Here is a 19,628-nt window from a genome sequence, read left to right on the forward strand (position 1 = left end):
TCACTAATCATAACTCACAGCCCGGTGTTGCTAATAAAGATAATTAATAATAATAATATTATTTCATTATTGTATTTTAAGGTTATATCGTCGCACATTGACGTCAAATATTATTCTTGAGTATTAGACAACTGTTAGGTACAGTGAGTATTTGAGTCCGAACGTCTGTTCGCGTCATTAATTTGTACCCAAGAGTTAATCAAGTGAAAAGATTAACTAGTACAGTTTTTCAGTCATATAAAAAAAAGAGATTATGTCATTTGAAATTAATTCACCTGTATTTAATTGTAATATCTTGTTAAACCTTATAAATCATGTACCGATATTCAGTCTCTTTTATATAGGTCGGCCGCAGTGGCGAGCGGTGACTTTTGGTTGTAAGGGTACTGTTAAAAATACATATATTATGCTCACTATTCATATTATTATCTACTTTGGCCTTGTCTACATGGCGTGTTTTGACTCGCACGCATACCAGGTATACGTTTATCCGTTTATCCAACTGACTTTCTCTTAGGCATGCTTACATACTGCAGTCTGCAATTTAGAAGAAATCTTTATTTAGCTACGTATTTTTTTCGACTTATACAAGGTATAAATGAGAACTCTGCCATTCTGGGCAGTGTTGACCTGTGTGTCCCTGATAACTATCTTAGAAATAGAGACCACCAGTTGTTTATTCTCCCAAGGTGCAGAACCAACCTGCCACTGGTAATGCCAATTGGGAGAGTGATAACTATGTTCAACGAAATTGCTTCGGGTGTTGATATATTCCACCTACGTGAGAATGAGTTTAGGTGGATGTTGTTTTATAAAATCTTAAAATAGGGTCTGCTTAGCTCATCCGGTGTACTTCCTTGTACCTATCTAATTCATCTACTGATATATCTCTTTTTTTATGTAATACTGTTATATTTATATATCTTTGTTTCTAAATGTCATGTTGTGAACGTCTTAAACTTATAATTTGTAATGTCCACAATATGTTAAAAAATAAATGAATTGAATTGAATTGAATTGAATACGTGACCTCATTGAGCCGTCCACATGCACTCGCGCCGTAATGACTGTCGCGCGCAGTCGAGGTACAGGAGACGTCACTGAGGTGTCCAAATTCGTTCGCGGCGAATCGGCTATAGTAGCCACTGAGTATAGTAAACACGGAGTATAGTAACCAATTCAAACATGACAAGCGGAGATAAGTAGTATAATATGGTGTATTGCGAAGTGGTAGGTCTGCGATATTCTTAAAAAAAACGTCATTAATATGACGTAAATTTTCTACTAATGTAGGTAATATAAAACTTCAGAAGAAGTATAGTTGAGTAAAATTCACCACACAATTATTGTACAACAAATACAAATTATATTAATTATTTCAGGAGATGCTCGGTATTTACAGTACCTATCTATGAACCGCACGCCACTGGTAGGTCGGTACCTAACTTATATTACATATTGTCTTTAATGAATTTCAAATATTTGGCAGAGTCCGTGAAGACAATGAAGTGTTTAGGATCGCAGACTGCTTTATCACTTCTCGCTACACTGACGGAGACGAGTCCTCGGAGGAAGTAAGACAACTTATTGTCTGGCTGACGGCGAGAGAAGACCAGACCACCGCCGCTGTCTCCGTTACAGGCACTCGTACCTGCAATTTGTAAATGTTACATTAATCTAATTATTGAATAAGTCAGGTATATACCACATAATGTACACGTTTATCAGAGTAATCTACGAGGGCAGTATGATGTCTGAAAAAAATGAAACGAGGAATTATTTTTTTAACATAGACACCTTTTAGCTCGATACACTTAATCCAGCATAGGGATTGCAATACCGGTATTTCAAAACCGGTATTCCAGTATTTATCAATAGCGAAATACCGGTTTTAAAAATCCAAAATACAGGAATTTTCGGTATTAAGAAAGCACACTCGTTTACATTTTTGAAAATGAATTATAAGTTATGTGCTGCTAAAATGCAAATATTTTGAGTGAATCCAACAGAGGTGAAAAAATAATTAAATAAATTTCATCAAATATATTTATATAAGTGATTGTCGTGATGAATTATCATAATATTATTTCGAAATAGAAAACATCCGTGACAAAGATGTTGAATTATTCTATAATTATTAATGACTGTACAAGCGTTGAACTTAAGCAGCTTTTCCTGCAGCCGGACTTATTTGCACTTGATGAACTTTTGAGGGCTTTAGTTAAAATTATCAATATACCTATTTAAATTATTTGTAAAAAAAAATCACTAGTTCTACAATTATGATCAATACATATTTTTAAATGTCAACATAATAAATGTAGGTATATAAATTTTTGCTATAAAATAATATTTTAAAAAGATTTTAATAGCTATATTTATTGATAAGCACCTACTTCTGTTTTTTTAATGTTTAAGAAATACCGGTATTCAATAAGAAATACCCAAAAACCGGTATTGAAATTTCATTCGGCATTGCAATCCCTAGTCCAGCATTATTACAATTTTGCGATCCCTTCCAAATAATACGATTTCTCCAACCCTTCAAAATAAGCGTTTATTGATGACCTCATCATTAGTGCCAAATCCTTTTTCGCCGAGCCGTTTCTTCAAATTTAATCCTGAAATAAGAAACAGTCGCTGGTGGCTAAATCTGGAGAAGATTATGGATGATCAATACATGCAATTTTGCCATGGATAGAACACACGTATGCACCCGTCCATTGTCTTTGAGGAAGAGAAGTTTTTTCCTCACAAAATGTGTTCGTTTTCCCTTCAAAGCGTCTTTGAAACGGTCCAATAAAATGCAGTATGTAATATTCCCTAGTAATCGTACATAATGATATAAAGTCGGGTGCCCGTTAGCGAGTACAATTACTATAATTATCGTCCGGCTGGCAACATTATGCAAATCGCTATGTAAAATTAGTATACTTCAACCACGTACTACTTCAAATAATGTTTTCTGTACCCCCAATGCCCCCAGGGGTCCATAGCTACCCACAGTTTGGGAAACTCCGATCAAAGAGTTGCACACAGACGCGCGATAGACAGTGTCATGTTGATGTACATCATAGTACTTATCAGTGACATAGCAAAGGATGAGCCAGAGAGTAATTGCGTTGGGTCAGCGAAGAAGGAAAGTTTCGTTGAACGTGCAAAAATAAAAATTGTCAATTTTTGTAAGTGTGTCGAACTAGTGATGATTTAAAACATATTATTCAGAATAGCAGCTGATCAACGAAACGTGTTTCAAAAAAATACAGATAAATAAATTATGTATGCACATATAAACTTTCGAAACTCATAATATTATATCGAGGGTATACTAACAGAACGCATTATTTCAGTTTTTGTTGTTTTCTGTTTTAAATGCCAAAATGTATAAAATTTTACGGTTTACGTCCTGGTAAAACGCACAAAGGCATAAGATACTCGTATAATGGTGAGAAAATAGAAACATTATTAAATCACATTGTTATTTTTTTATTCTGATAGAAAGTATGATAATGACCTAATGCGTTCTGCGTATACAAAATACGGGAATGGGACGACTGGCCTCCGGACAATTGGACGCCGCACTGTCGTAGACACGTGTAGACGAGGTATTTTAATCAGTTTCTATCTACTACTTAGTAGTTTGAATTCATTTTACTCTTAACATAATGTATTCTTTATCGCGGATTGAGAATTACCATGCCTAAGGCTTTATATTAAATAAAAAACTCTTTTTTCATTGGAACTTAAACATATGCACGATTAAATCATTGTTTACGTCTGCATATTTACATTCTTACCAACTATTAAATCATAATATAATCATTGAAGTATAAATAATAATATTGAATATTTTTTTTAAACTTACCTATATGTACCTAACCTCTATTTATTTTTAAATTCCGTGGCATCCAGTTGACCGGTGCCAAATCGTCCTAGACCCACAAAATACAGGACTTGTAACATGTCGTATATTGTTTGCCACAAAGATTAGTCGTTATAATGTAGAAAAAATGTTTTTAAATCATAAAAGAATCTACGTGGGAGAACGCTTTGAAAAAAATTAAAGTCCTTTTTGCGATTATCTCAGAACTTGTTTTAATGAGTAAAGTTAATGCTTTCTGTCAGTATACCCTCGATATACAGTCGAACTTGGTTATTACGATCACGGAAATAGCGAGATCTCGGATGTAATGAGGAAACGTTCGTTGACATTTTAGTTTATGATTTTCTCTGTAGGTACATTTATTCACTTTCATAACGAACTACTTCTTGGGTTTACCGAACAAAACTGTTAATGTGTCGATCGGTTAAAAACAACATTTTCGACCCTAAGCAATAAAATCCGACCGGGTAGTTAACTAGACCGATGCCGCCGGGATCGGATTACGTTTATAACACTTTAGTCAACTGTCTAAGGACCTAATTGCTATTTTCGACGACAACATTGAAAAAGTATCCACGCATATGGTTGAAATTTCATGTAAAAAATCCAAGCCTTGTGAAGTCAGTAGGTACCTACCAGCGCTGGCAGCTCAGCACTTCAATACAATAAACAACTTATTTTGTAGTTTATGATTTACATGCTTGTTTCGGGGATTTTTACGATGGTTTTCAGATTTTTTTATGTTCCATACTTAAATAGAACGTGGCGCGAAAAATATTATATAACGATATAACGAGTAATACTTGTAACGAGCAAATTCAGTGGGCCCCATCTTCCTCGTAATAACCAAGTTCGACTGTATAGTGTTTACTAAAATCGATATCAAGAGAAGAGGAGTTTGCCATGCCATTTCCTTTTCGAGGTTTCCGCCATCGCCATGCTGTTAAAGGTCCTAATTTTTTTACCAAACATCAGTGCCAGTGGCGCACCTGGGATTTAATATTGGGGGGAGCCCAAGGAGGAGAATGTAAATTTGTCCTATAGACTCTTTTTCTTCTTCACATCCTAATTTCTCGTCTATTGCACTCGGTGTAGGTACCTACACCATACTCCGCACATCCTGAAGCGTGCCCTCGGGCTAGGATATTTGGGGGCCCCCTACCTGCCGCTAAGATTAAAGGCAGTGTGAAACACTACATTAACGTTTTTCAAATTGTGTTTTAGTTCAAATTAAGGGTACTTATTCATTTCATTTTATTTTGGGTGCCAGGGCCCCTTGCCCTCCCACCCCCCTGGGTGCGCCACTGATCAGTGCAGTGTCTTCAGATCTCAGCTTGCTTGCTGTTAATAACAGCTATTGATTTTTTTGGCAATTTAACATAAGTATGATATTACCATTGCTTCTGCCCGCGCAGAAAGTTTTATCGGACACGAAACGTTCAAAGAACGTGGCGTAACTCAAGAGACATTCAGCATCCGTTACCACTGGCATTCCACCTGCTGTCAGCTGCTGTGAGAGGACATCGTTTTCATTCAAGCCCCATCCGACAACCTGCAATTTTAAACGACCATAGAATCGCAACTAACATTATGTAAATAGTAAATTTGTATAACTATCTCGAAGATTAATAGTGTACCTAGCAATTTTATAGTACAAACCTATTCTTTAACGGCCCACATGCCCAAAGTAACAAAAATACTTTATGCAGTCATCAAATGTTTAAAATAAATATATAGGATAATAAGGCTTCAAAATTATATAAATAGATTATCTACAATGCATAAGGGCGGACGTGCTCAACGTGGGTCAAAATGGAACTTTTTTTCTATTTTCAAAGCATGATCCTGGACATTCCTTAAACGTTGTAGATAATACGTTTACGTACTACGGCCGTATGTTGTAGCTTAACCACTGGGGAATGCCAAAAGAAATGGCGTATTTCAAAAAACACTACCTTATTCTAAGGTCAATAATTATTATAAAGCAATCATTATTCATAGGATATTTATCACACTTGAATGGTCAAAGACATAGCTTATAATTATTATCTTTAGAATTATCTTCAAATATGTTAATCTTGCTCATTTTTTGAATAAAAATGCCTAATTATTGTCAAATTTAGGATCACAGAGATTATCAATATAATTTTTTATCGTAAATATTTCACTATAATAATGTTGACATAAATTATACTGATGGTTTTATAAATGCGTTTAAAAATTAATAAATGTAAAAAATCTTAACACCACTGCACAAGTATGTGCTGAAATATTACTATATTCTAAAACATTAGAGCGAGAGGTTTAAAAGAATACTATTTTATGTAATTCCCGCTCGCGGGCATCGCGGCCGACTGGAAGTAGCTATCTCTAGCGGCTGCGCTACTTTTGTGACTTTATTTTTCATTACAATATATTAATTTCAACAATAATTACATAATGTCAATTTCCTATTAGGAATACCAGATTAATATTACCGTGCCTGTCTGCCCGACTATGGTGTCTTTGCTGATCTCCTCCTCTGGCCATAGACAAATTGGTTGGACGTAATCATTAAACTCCACTTGAGTCTTCAAACGAAGAATGGCTATGTCACCACTCAGTGGATTTGTATTGAAATCTGGGTGGACGACAATATTTGATACCTTAAATTTGAAAATAATGTTTTTTTATAATAAAATACGCATACATGTTGTTATAAAATATTATTAGCCATAAGATGTGAATAAATATATGCATCTATGTGCATGGGCGTGATACCCGAGATATGCAGGTTCGATTCCTGCGGGGTGTGGGGTGTCTTACTTTTTTCAAAAAGATTTTTTTCGATTGGTTATATATATATATATATTTATAACATATATTTGTTTTCATAATTATGTACATATGTGAATAAATATAATATTATTTAATGAAAGTCAATAACTGACTAAATTCCCATAGTAATATGTTATAATAAATTGTTAAATATTATTTTTAGGAATGTTTTTTTATATCAATACATAATAGATACCTTTAGAATATGTACTGAATAGGTATACTCCGTTATGGTTTATAGTGAAAACTTAAGAACAAACTAAATTCCCACAGCACTATATTATCAATCAATAATATGGTTTCAGAACATTTTCTCTACATACTACACTAATATACTTACTTCTCTCTCCTGTGATCCAGGATCTCTTCCCAATAAGTTGTATTTTCCCAATATAACTAAAAGTAGATCATTTGAGATTACTTGGCCGTAGAGTGTCACGCAGTGTCCAGCTGCAATTTAAAAGTTATTTGCAATTATTGTAACTGTTCAAAGAAAACAACATCACTAATACAAATCTATCTATGTATATCTACCAGTGGCGAAGGGTGACTTTTGGAAAGAGGTTGGCTGTGGAGATCTGATAAAAAGAATACATTTGTCAGGTATACTTACGAGAAATAAGAAGATAATACGATATTACTACTAATAAATAACTAACACACTAATGATAATGACACACTAATTTAATGAAACTTCAAAAACTCACTGACGACATAAAATTAAGCGATCAGTTTAAATTAAGTCTGTATTTTTTCGAAGCATTTATACACATCAAAAATCATTAGATAAAAGTTCTCGTAATTTTTAAAAACAGTCTATATTTATTAACATTCGATTAAACAACATAGAAATTACTTTTAAAAATTATCTAATTATTAATTATTTAGTTTTAGGCTCTGCGATCGGAGCTTACCTTAGTTCATACAATTCGATAGACTGGGCAGGGCTACGTGACGTAAAGTCAATATGAAAAAAAAATGAGATTTATTTGAAACATAATCCGACCTTTATTTACGTCAAGCCAGATGGCGCGCTGTGGTATATTTTTAAACCCTTTGCAAATTGTTTTGTAATTATCTGTATAATACATTCCTACACATACGGCATCTCTCGTTGGCAAAATAAATTATTTTATAGAATATATTATTATAATCAAGTGGTTATATAAATAAGTCAATACGCGATTAAAAAAATATTTTTCTTAAGAAGGTTGGCTTCAAATAATCGCCTAGTATGGAGTCTTCGCCACTGATATCTACTAAAAATGACAAATAATACTATAATAACTGGTACATAATTATTTGCTTGAAGCATGATAATGAAAAACCTTCAACAAATTGCCAATAGATGTCATGATATTCTATACAGATTCTGATTCTGAATTTACGTAATGATTATTTCAGTCTTTGAACACATGAGTATTAATTGATGGTAAATATATAACCCAGTGTCGGTATCTACATATTGTATACTGCGAAAACTATTATCATTATTATTATTATTATGCGTATCGATGTCTCTGTTGATGCCAAAGATATATTGTAGGTACCATAGGCCTCCATCGATCCCAGGATGTTTTTCGGGCCCCCCTACCTATCGCAAATGTTAAAGGCAGAGTGGTGTTCTAAGGCAGTGCTCACCAAATGGAACGCGTAGTAAAATTAAGGGTACCTATTCCATGTATTTTTAGCGATTTTTTGTATTTCTAAATAAATTCACTTGAATTGTTGAATTTTCGGCACTCGTCATCATATTATGAAGCACTGATCGCGACCCCCTTTTGTGGCAGCCAAGTAACATGCGCCCTTCGCCATATCGGATAAAAAGCAATATTTATTAGTCAGGAAACACACTAAATATATATTTTTTTTTTTACTATTAGAGCAAATTTGTGGTATGTGTGTATCTCACTTAACTGCTCGAATCGTCATGTCGGGCCCTTAGGCTAGAGTCCTGTCAACCCCCACCTTGTGGGGGCCATGGTAAGTGGATACTAATATAAAAATAACTACAAGATAAAAAGAACTTTTTATATACAACGTTTTTAAATTTTCTATTGAATTATTATGCTCAATATGCTCAAACTTGTACTTGATATGAAGAAAAATAAAAAACAAACAAACAAATAAATATAGAATACTGAAATGTCATTTTGACATTTCATTTTGCTTTCCATAGTAACGCACGTATATATTAATAATTTAGTTTCTAGGACCACCCTCTTAGCACCACCACCCTCTTTTACTTTTTACGGATTTTTCTGAAATAACTTTCCATACAAAACATAATTAACTGAAAATGAATTCAATTCTGCTTAAAAATGGCTAAAAGTATTAAAAAAATGCATTGGCACCGTGTTCTGATATATTCTACAAGTTTCAAATGTCTAGCTAGTCGGGAAGTTAGCTAAAAATCGATTGCAAGATTTGTACTGGACAAACAACCACCGGACAAACATGAATACGAGCTAATAAAAACATTGTAAAATACCCGTAACCACTGCATCCCTGGATAAGAGTGAAGCACCACAGGCATACTTCTGGCCGGCCTTGTTGTCGGTAAATTGGTAGAGAGCTGCGTGCCATGGCCAGTCTCCGTATTTAGTTGCTTGCCCATTCACCACGAGCTCCGTGTGCTCAACTCTTCGTCTTCCACACCAAGGCACGAAGTCATTCGGAGATTGAGTCACTGTACCAACTGCAGTGTCTGCCACTTTTTGGATGTACGGGTGCCACTAAAAGATGAATCAATAATAAATCAGTAAAAATATTTTTTGGCGAAAATTACATGAACTTTATTATATAATTATAAGTAATACGATACACGATGGCTGCACGACTTAAGCGTCGTCCTATTGCAGGGTAGGCGAACCCTTTTACGTACGCGTGCCAAAATTTCCCAAATATTATTTTTCAACTGTCTGACGTGCCGAACAGTTTACATGGGGAAAATAGTTTTTAAAAATTATGTTAAGGGAGACGTGCGCCGCGTAGGTCAAAATGGAGATTTTATTCTATTTTCAAAGCATGATCCTGGATTTTATCTTATTTATATTATTTTTATATTTATTCATTTTTAAAAGCATTTATAAAACCATTAGTAAAATTTATGTCGACATTATTATAGTGAAATATTTAAGATAAAAAATTATATTGATAATCTCTGTGATCCCAAATTTGACAAGAATTAGGCATTTTATTATTCAAAAAATGGGCAAGATTTACACATTTTAAGATAATTCTAAAGATACTGATTATAAGCTTTGTTTTTGACCATTCAAATGTGATAAAGATTCTACGAATAATGTTTGCTTTATAATAATTATTGGCCTGAGAATAAGGTAGTATTTTTTTGAAATACGCCATTTCTATTGGCATTTCCCAGTGGCTAAGCTACAACATACGGCCGTAGCTGTAAATTGACAAACGATAAATGAAGTAGGGAGTAAGATCATGGTAACGCGCGTGTTTGAACATGTACCGTTTTTAAAAAAATATTTTTTTTTCTGTTAGGTATTATTACGCCATACATTACAGTCAACTAACAACATTCATCTTCAACTTTCAACATTACACCAATTTTGAAACTGTCTGCCAGAATTGCCTACTACCACTGGCTTTACCAAGTATTTGTTTCTTATTTTGGTCTTATTAATATTGTTGTGGGTAGAAATGAAATTGTTTGCTAATGCATTCGCTGCTGAATAGATAATGAGATTTTAATTGCCCCCTTTAAAATGCACGTTAATTACATCGATCGGCCGCCTGGTCATTACGCGCCGTGTGCGTCTTCCGCGTCCAAAGTATTAATGTATTAATTAGTTTGGTTCTTTACGCACAAATTGATATTAGAATTGCTCCAATTAGATGAGGCGTTCTCTCGCTGCAGTAGCATTGTAAATCGATCAAAATTAGAGCATTCCCCGCCGCCTGATGAGGTTAGTGCGATAATATTAAATGTGACGCATAAAGCCTAACGACCAACCTATGCAATTATATATTTAAATTAAACGTAATGCTTATTCTTCAAGAGTATTTGACTGCTATTTTTTATACAATGCGATATGCCATTTATTGTTATAGGTTTTTTCTCTTTTTAAACGCGTGCCATAGGTTCGTTACCACTGATCTATAGCGTCGTGGGTCCCAGGTTCGAATCCCGGGTCTGGAAAAGTACACATCGTGTTTTTCAATTTGCGTATGAGTCAGAGTATGTACCTTATAGGTTAAGCAAGTGGCTGACATCCATTTCTCGTAAAAAGAAAATCTGTTAATACAAACCTCCACTCAGTGGAGGCGCATATGATCTTATTATGATCGGACATGGTCGAAAAAATAAAATAATAATAAGATATTGCTTCTGTGCAACCAATGTCGATGAAGAATATTGATTCGGTTCTTACGAATTTCAATCAAAAGTTAACAGACATTTTAATGATTCTAAAAAAAATAAATACAAATACATCACTGATTTATAAAGGAATCCGCGGGGTTTATGGGCATACAATTAAATTAATTTATAATTGAGTCGTATAGTATCAAAAGTAGATCTGTGCGTTATCCATCATTTCGAGAAAATGACGAAAAATGTTTTGTTAGGTTTTTTAGTGTTATAATAGCATGAAATATGTTTCTACATTTATAAATTAGAAGTTGAATTCAAATTCAACAATTCTACTTTTGTTTCCAAAGTATTGAACAGTTCTAATTCTGATACCAAGCCGTATTTTCCATCACAATTTTATACCACACAGATATGATTTTGATTCGAATATTATATTGCTAGTCGTACATTATGGTCAGAAGAATAATTTGGCATACTTAGTTAACTTTCGATATATTTGCGACAGTTCTACTTTTGATACTATACGACTCAATTATGGTAATAGCGGTTTTGGGCAAAAATGCTGAAGTATATTTTATAATAACATGACGTATAACAATGTCTTTGGATTCAACAACGTAGGTTTCCAACTGATATTGTAATATCAATGATATTATTAATGGACAACGCACTCAATACAGTAGCTAGCAAGTAAATTCACGCATAGATACATTCGCACATGCATAGGTAGACGTCACGCAATTTCCATTATGCGATATCACGCATCGGGAATTTATAGTGATATGGCGTTAGAACAGTGTTTCTAGTGTCAATGTTCATTTGAGCGAACCCTTTCGAACCGAACCGTTCGGCAGGCCCGACAAAAAGCATCGGGAATTTATAGCAATATCACTTTTATTGTAATAGCGGTAGAACAGATTATGCCATTCGGCAAAAAAGTGAGTGTCATTTTTTTTCCAGATGCTTCGTCCATATTAATGTCATTGTCTAATATAGAAACGCTAGATATTTTGAAATTAACATAGCGAAACAAAAATTACACCACTCTATGTAAATAATATTACGTTTTAATCGATCGTATCATTAAGTTCGACGATGGTACTTATATATATACTTACGACGACGACGTGGTACTTATATATTATGTGGTAATATATGTGGTAATAATTATGGCTTATCACTGCCAGCCAATTTTTACTAGGTGGACACTTGTAGGCCAGCTGTTTTTGGAATAAAATAAATCCCTTAAAAATATGAAATAGGAACAGAATGCTAAATATTTGTGAAAATTTACCAAATCAACATGTTTCTCGAGTTTATCGTGAATATTTTCATACTAAAATGATAAATATTGCTTAGAAAATATACACAAACATTCATTCAGAAATTATGACGTTTACAAGAACCCACGAGTTAATTCGTCCGTGGCACTGCTCCGGACATTCAGACGTTGGATCCAAACTCGTGATATATTACAAAATTATACGCGTTATACACGTATACACGATAGAACGCATCCAAAAGAAATTTCTTCGATGTCTTTATTTTAAGACATACCTACCTATATACTTATAACTATTTTCCTTTCGATAAATCGTCAAATGATTATTTTCCGATTCCCTTTCTACAAGGCATGCTTACTCTCCACTCTTGAATCTCGTAGGTCACTTCTGCTCTTGAAACATTTTTGCCTGTTATCGCGAGGGATGGTTTCCAATCCTGGTGTCCTAAAGAATTTAATCTTACATGCACCTGTTAATTACCTACATGGTCGCAGCCATGATTTATTCTGGATCAGAACCTTTTCCTCGTGTCAAGCCTATCAGGCACCATTAGTGAGAGGTGCATGACTAGTCAATATGCTCCCCAAAGACGTAGACATTTTCGGAGACGTGCTATGCATTTTGTATTCGAAATTTTATATTTCTGTATAAAATTGTACCTATTGTTCTCTTCTAGTCTCTTGGAAGGGTAATATTTGTTATAATGTAAATCTCATGATGGGAACGTCTTGAATTTAGATTTGTTATGTCCACAATGTTTTTTGTTTTCTTAAATGAATAAATACAATTATTATTATTGTTGTTTTTACCTGTGTAGGATTCTTGCATACCCGCAAACCATTGAGGCTTGCTGAGACAACGTTTGGAAAAGGCTTGTTAGCTGGTGCATTCACTTCAAACTCCAGTTTCTCTGGCACTTTGGGTATGCCGTATGTGGCAAATCTGAAGGTTTTACCGTCTGCATAAATACTGGCCATTTCGCCGTCCTGAAAAAAGATAAAACACCATTCAATGACATTCATAAAGACTACCCACTGGAGTTGGGAATATTATACAGAAGGCAATCCGTTTGGACTTAGGTAGGTACTTATTAAAATCTCGAAATCACTGCTGTGGTTGGATGTTTTTGACTGTAACCGGACAAAACAGTACATGAATAAACAGAACAGTGAGAAAAACAGAACGTGAAAAAACAAAACAGCCAGGGGGAAATAAAACATTCATTTGCGTCGTAACTATTTATTAATTAAATACTTTACTTTAAATTAAATACTAATAAAAAACTTAAGATTATAAACGAAATGTATATTATAAATATCTAATATAATTACATATTTACGGCGCATTGAAAACATGTGTTATTAAAAATCTAGACAACATATTAGAGATACGACAATTTCAATATTAAATGTTATATTTTTGCGCAACGTAGGTCAAAATGGAGCTTTTATTGTATTTTTAAAGCATTGACCTGAACATTCCATTAACGTTGTACATAGTTTATTTATATAATGTTGAAGCCTAATTATCCTTTATATTTATTTTAAACATTTTATGATTATTATTTTCATATATTTTTATAATATAAAAATAGTATTCTTATAAACCTCTCGATCTAATGTTTTAGAATATAGTCATATCAGTAGACACATGTGCAGTGGTGTTAAGATTTTTTAGGTTTATTAATTTTTAAACGCATTTATAAAATCATTAGTAAAATTTAGTATAGTGAAATATTTACGATAAAAATTATATTTATAATCTCTGTGATCCAAAATTTTACAAGAATTAGGCATTATACTATTCAAAAAATGGACAAGATTATCACATTTGAAGATAATTCTAAAGATACTGATTAAAAGCTGTGTCTTTGATCATTCAAGTGTGATAAAACATCCTAAGAATAATGATGGTTTAAGATCAAGGTAGTATTTTTTTGAAATCCACCATTTCTATTGGCAGTGGGTAAGCTACAACATACGGCCATAGCCATAAATTGACAAACGATAAATAAAGTAGGGAGTAAGAACATGTTAACGCGCGTGTTTGAACATGTACCGAAGCGAAAAAAAAACGATTTTTAGTGCAGGTGGTAAACAGTGTAGGTACAGTATATTATAAATATTTATATTTTAAAATAATATAAAAAATAATGCAAAAAAATATTCTAACGTATGGTAATCGTCAATGAGTATTTAATTATTGTACGGAAGAGTATCAATACAGCTATCGTATCGGAATAGAAGTATCGACAGGTACTTTTTTGACAGCCCTAACTGCAGTTCCGCAATGCCCTGTTGGACTAAGGCATATTAGATAAATTTAATATTCTAGATACTCACAACAGTAACAACCGCTTCTGAATCGAGTGTCAATGAAATTCTTGCCTCAGTAATACCCTTGTACTTATCAAGGTTAAAAGTCCCTTTCCAGTAATTGTCCTTTGACGGAGGTCTCCCGGATTCTCTTTCCATCCAGATAAACCCACTAGAGCACGGATTATAGATCGATAAAGCGGTACCGATGCCCGACATTGCACCGTCATCTTCATCAGTCTCCTGACAGTTTAAACCAGCTAAGAAACACGCCACAAATAAAGGAATAACTTCGATTAAACACCGTTTCGCCATATTGATTGTATTCTTCCTCACAAAGATACAAATTTTAATGTTGACGAGGCCAAGAGACACAGTTAAATGATTTCGGAACGAGTTTTACTATTAATTATTTTCCTTGTTTGCAGGTACATAATAATGATGTATTATTAATCGTGAGCGATGATTCTTGACATAATGCAAATTACGCTGCAGTGACGGCAGACAACGTAATGAGAGTTAAGATACAATAAATGTATTCGAACACATTACTTACAATAAAATCAACCATAAAATCACATGAAAAAACAAATAAGTAGAAAATACGATAAAATAATTAAAGAAAGACAATATTTTATGCAATGAATGAAGTTTTGATTAAAAAACATAATTAAATTAAAATGATATTTATTTACATAAGTAATAATACTTGTTATTTCTGAGTAATGATTCTTGATCTATTGGAAATTCCGTTGTAATCAACCATTTTCATTTAAGAAAAATAACATAATAATTTATTATGTATAAATTTAATAAACTATTTCTTTTGTTCAACGAATAATTCATAAGATTTGAGAATGTAACACCCTTTATATTGAATAATACATAATTTTAAAACACTTATAAAATAGTTTATTAAAATTATTAGCAAGTGCAGGTACGTTACATTCAGTGGCGGCTCGTTTATATGCACTGCGGAACTGCAGCACCCCCAAGCAAATTGAGAAAAATGTAATAATATAATATACGTATATACATTTATGTATATTATATGAAAATATCAATATTATTTAATCGTGAATTAAGTTCGCCCACGCACCGATACATCCAATAATTATCATACACCGAGGTACTGCAGTACCGTTTTCAATGGAAAATGTTTGAGTGGGCGAAGGAGGGGTGCGGGGAGCGGGAATGCAGCTGGGAGGTTGATCGGTACTGCCGGCCCGACAGTATTTCGCCGTTTATGCGTTCGTACGTGAGCACGCGCGCGACAGGAGAGGAAAGAAATATAGCTTTAATGATTTATTAACGTTGTTTTCTTTTATTATGATTATTAACATTTCTTCATGCAATTTATGCAAACTTGTTTATTTTAATTACTTATTTATATAATTTATAATTTATATTTAATTATGACGTTAATAGTAAAATATAATCCAAATAAACATTTTTTTTATTTTTAATCAACCGCAGCACCCCCAGATATCTTATCCACGAGCCGCCACTGGTTATATAGCTAAAATTTTAAATGATCCGGGCGTCGGTTAGTAACTACTAATTAAGGCACTTAATGATACCTTGATTTAAAACAAGAAACCCGATAACCAACATTAACGCAATTTTATAAGATTATAAGAATCCTATGTAAAAACTACTAATTAACAGCCCCCCCTACCCATCGCTAGGGTTAAAGACAGTGATAGTTTTTACAGAATCGTTTTCTAAATGTTCTTTCAGGTAAAATTAACGCTTTCGCTGCTGAATAGATAATGAGATTTTAAATGCCCCCTTTAAAATGCACGTTAATTACATCGATCGGCCGCCTGGTCATTACGCGCCGTGTGCATCTTCCGCGTCCAAAGTATTAAGGGTATTCGATGTATTTTTAGTGATTTTTTGTATTGTTGAATAAATCCATTTGAATTATGGAGTTCTTGACACACACTGACTTGTGACTTCACACAGTAATCAAAAATTGTATCACACAACTAGATATTTTTAAATGTCAAGACTCTAAAAATAAAATAGCACCGCAGGCGATTTTTTTCGCCAGTGGGCAAATTTGTGACGTGTGTATATCTCACTTATCAGATCGACCCGCCACGCCGGGCCCCCAGGCTAGAGCCCTGTCAGCCCCCCCCCCCGCCTGTGGCGGCCATGGGTTACAGTTTCAAGTCCCGTAGGACCACGTATTTTTCAATTTTTTTTCTAATAGTTACATAATACCTATATATTATTTGTGTTTTCACATTACGTATATTATGTATAACTAATTTCCTACGTCGAAACGATTATTTTCCTACTGCCTTTCTTCAAGGCATGCTCGCTTTTCACTCACTTGAATCTAGTAGGTCACTTTAAACGTTTTTTGTTGCTCTCACGAAGGATGGTTTCCAATACTGACGTCCGGATGCGCTCATCAATTACCTACGTGGTCGCAGCCTTGACCTCTTCTGGATCAAAACTGCTTCCTCGTGTCAGGCTTATCAGGCACAATTAGCGAGGGCTATAAAACTAATCAATGCACTTCCTAGAGATATAAACATTTTCAGTGATATGGTATTGAAATTTTAATTTATTGTTTAACATCCCCCTCATAACTCATAACTCTATGTGTCGTTAGTATGGAGTATTCTTTAGTATGGGTCCATTATCTGGAGTCTTTATGAGGTTTCCCATAAGCTCGTTTTAGACAGTGCTCGAAATGGAAAATTTCACGAACAGGAACGCTCGACAATTTTCCAAAAATGTGTGATATTAGATATAATAATATCTGTAACATAAAAATATCTTTTAGTTTTACATGATGTACTTTTTTCATCATCATCTTCGTCCAATACGCTATCGGTTATTACAATTAGTGGTAACATACAACGTGCATATTACGTGTTAACAGAGTCATTTTAGTTTACGAAATCGAAATATAAATCACTAAACGTATGAATATGAATCTAATTGGAGTGGGAAACATTATTAAAATACATGCAATAATAGACATTGGTTTCGTTAGTAGTTTTAATAAAAATATGCAACTAAGAGTGAATAGAAATATGAGTGAAGATACTTCGGTTTAAACAAAATACATGCCGCTTTTTTCATAGCTCTGATTTGTCGTAAGTTTGAAATATTTTGATTATGGTAAACTATTTTTTAATCAAATTAAAATCCATCGTATACGAAAAAGCAAGGGCATGGTTTTTAATAAATTAATTTAAAAAGTATGTTATACGCAAGATTTACAAATGTAGCATTCTTTATTAAATATGAATCATTTTAAACAACCTCAGAAGTCTAGGTACATATTATTAGAAAAAAATATTTACATCATGTGGACATGTAGGATAATTTATTCTAATAGGTTTCCAATGTTATAGAAATTGTTATATACAGGGAAATTTTTCATATATTTATCCCATTGGATTCTGATTGATTTATTTAAATCTTTTTATTTCGTATTTTACCTTAAACAATACAAAATAATTTAACATGCATACGATGTTCACGAATATGTATCTATATAAATTATGGAATTATTTGATTTAAGTTATTAAATGTATTATTATATAAGTTAAACCATCAAAAACACAGTTCATTCAACCCGAAAAATATCCATATAAAATTAAAACAATAAAGGAAATGATATTTATTATTTTTGTCACTCAATGTAAAATATTATAATAGATTAGGATAAATAATTAATATCTGGCGAATACGTAAGTTCTGGTCACAGGGAAAAGCATGACTGTATTTACTATTAAATATGAAATATTTGACCCCCTTAGAAATTATTAAACAACAATTTAAGCTATTAAGTACCTACAAAGAGTTTTTAAGCGATGTCAGAGCACAAGTTTTTCGGAAATTTAAAAATTTAGCAAAGCAGCTGCAATAGTTAGGTTTTTTCATGTATGCAATAATAATTATTTAGAACCCAACCCATCAACCTTGGTCGATCCAATGCTGGATGAAGGCCTCCCTTATTTTATTCCATCTCTCTCGGTACCTACTTAGTTTTTCACTGCAAAGTATTTCCGCTGAACTTCATCAATTCATCAATAATGTAAGAAATATAAAAAATAAATTAGTGTAGAGCAGCAAAGCATGGGGGTTAGGTAATGGGAAACCAAAAAAACACAACTTAAAATGATTAAATTTGGAAAAATAAGGAGTCTAATTTTGTCGCTTCCTCTGATGAAAACGCTTATCATTGGCTGCATACAACTTAATATTGATAAACGACCAATGAACGACCCCGATTGCATTATGAAATACAAAAACTATGAACGCGTCAAACCTATGTAAATTTCGCTAACATAATAATATGATAAATGGACAATTCGGTCAATTATGGTTGTCTCGATACAAAATTTAAAGTTTCATTACAAAAAACAATTGCCTACCACTGCCGTATTGATCATAAACGTGCTCAAGAATTTCAACCCTCGGTAGGACAGATATAGTATACCTATCTCGGTAGATAGTTAGGTAGGGCACGTAGTTTTATTTTACTATTTTTACTGTGTTATTTTTGTGCAATATTTAACAAATTAATTAAGTCATTTATACAGTAAAGATAATATATGTATTTAATGTGTTTCATTTAAAAATTTTAAAGTTCCAGTGTGCATTATAACTATTACGTTATTAACTCAATATATTTAGGCATGTACCTTAACCTTAACTGTATTAAAATAATATGTATGAACTTGCAAAAAAAGAAGTGTCTCGTTTTATAAATTAATACTACAGTAAATCTACATTCCAATGAAAAATAGCTTCCAACCTTTCCTTACAATCATAAAAACCTTTTTTTTCAAAATACATTATTGTTTCATACGTGCGACAATGCAATAAATCTTACTCATGCCCCTGTGCATTTCTTTGTATACAATTTTATTGTTTTATCACCATTGACGCAAAAGGGTGTCTATTGGTGCATTCAAGGACAAATTCATTGAAAACAGTATTGTCTTGAAAATAGG

At 33.2% G+C, this 19,628-nt stretch overlaps 1 protein-coding gene across 2 annotated transcripts in view; it reads right to left on the reverse strand.

Annotated features, from left to right (window-relative positions):
• The window catches only part of LOC147075267 (venom protease-like), a 57,089-nt gene continuing 37,461 nt past the window's right edge, over nt 1-19,628 (reverse strand). The window contains exons 1-8 of one of the 2 annotated variants that reach the window (XR_015070041.1): nt 14,671-15,060; nt 13,138-13,314; nt 9,192-9,435; nt 7,041-7,150; nt 6,361-6,528; nt 5,279-5,435; nt 1,286-1,651; nt 1-530 (exon numbers count right to left, since the gene is read on the reverse strand). Coding sequence is in view for 1 of the 2 variants with exons in the window: in XM_085942789.1 (XP_085798915.1) it covers nt 1,452-1,651 (200 nt within the window). In the remaining variant the exon portion in view is untranslated. Of the gene's footprint in view, nt 531-1,027; nt 1,652-5,278; nt 5,436-6,360; nt 6,529-7,040; nt 7,151-9,191; nt 9,436-13,137; nt 13,315-14,670; nt 15,061-19,628 lie in introns of those variants that run through there. The other variant, XM_085942789.1, reaches the window with a different exon arrangement.

This window comes from Rhyacophila brunnea, unplaced genomic scaffold, assembly GCF_057557595.1.
Source record: "Rhyacophila brunnea isolate RB1 unplaced genomic scaffold, BYU_Rbru_1.0 scaffold_15, whole genome shotgun sequence".
In the NCBI taxonomy this organism is placed as follows: domain Eukaryota; kingdom Metazoa; phylum Arthropoda; class Insecta; order Trichoptera; family Rhyacophilidae; genus Rhyacophila; species Rhyacophila brunnea.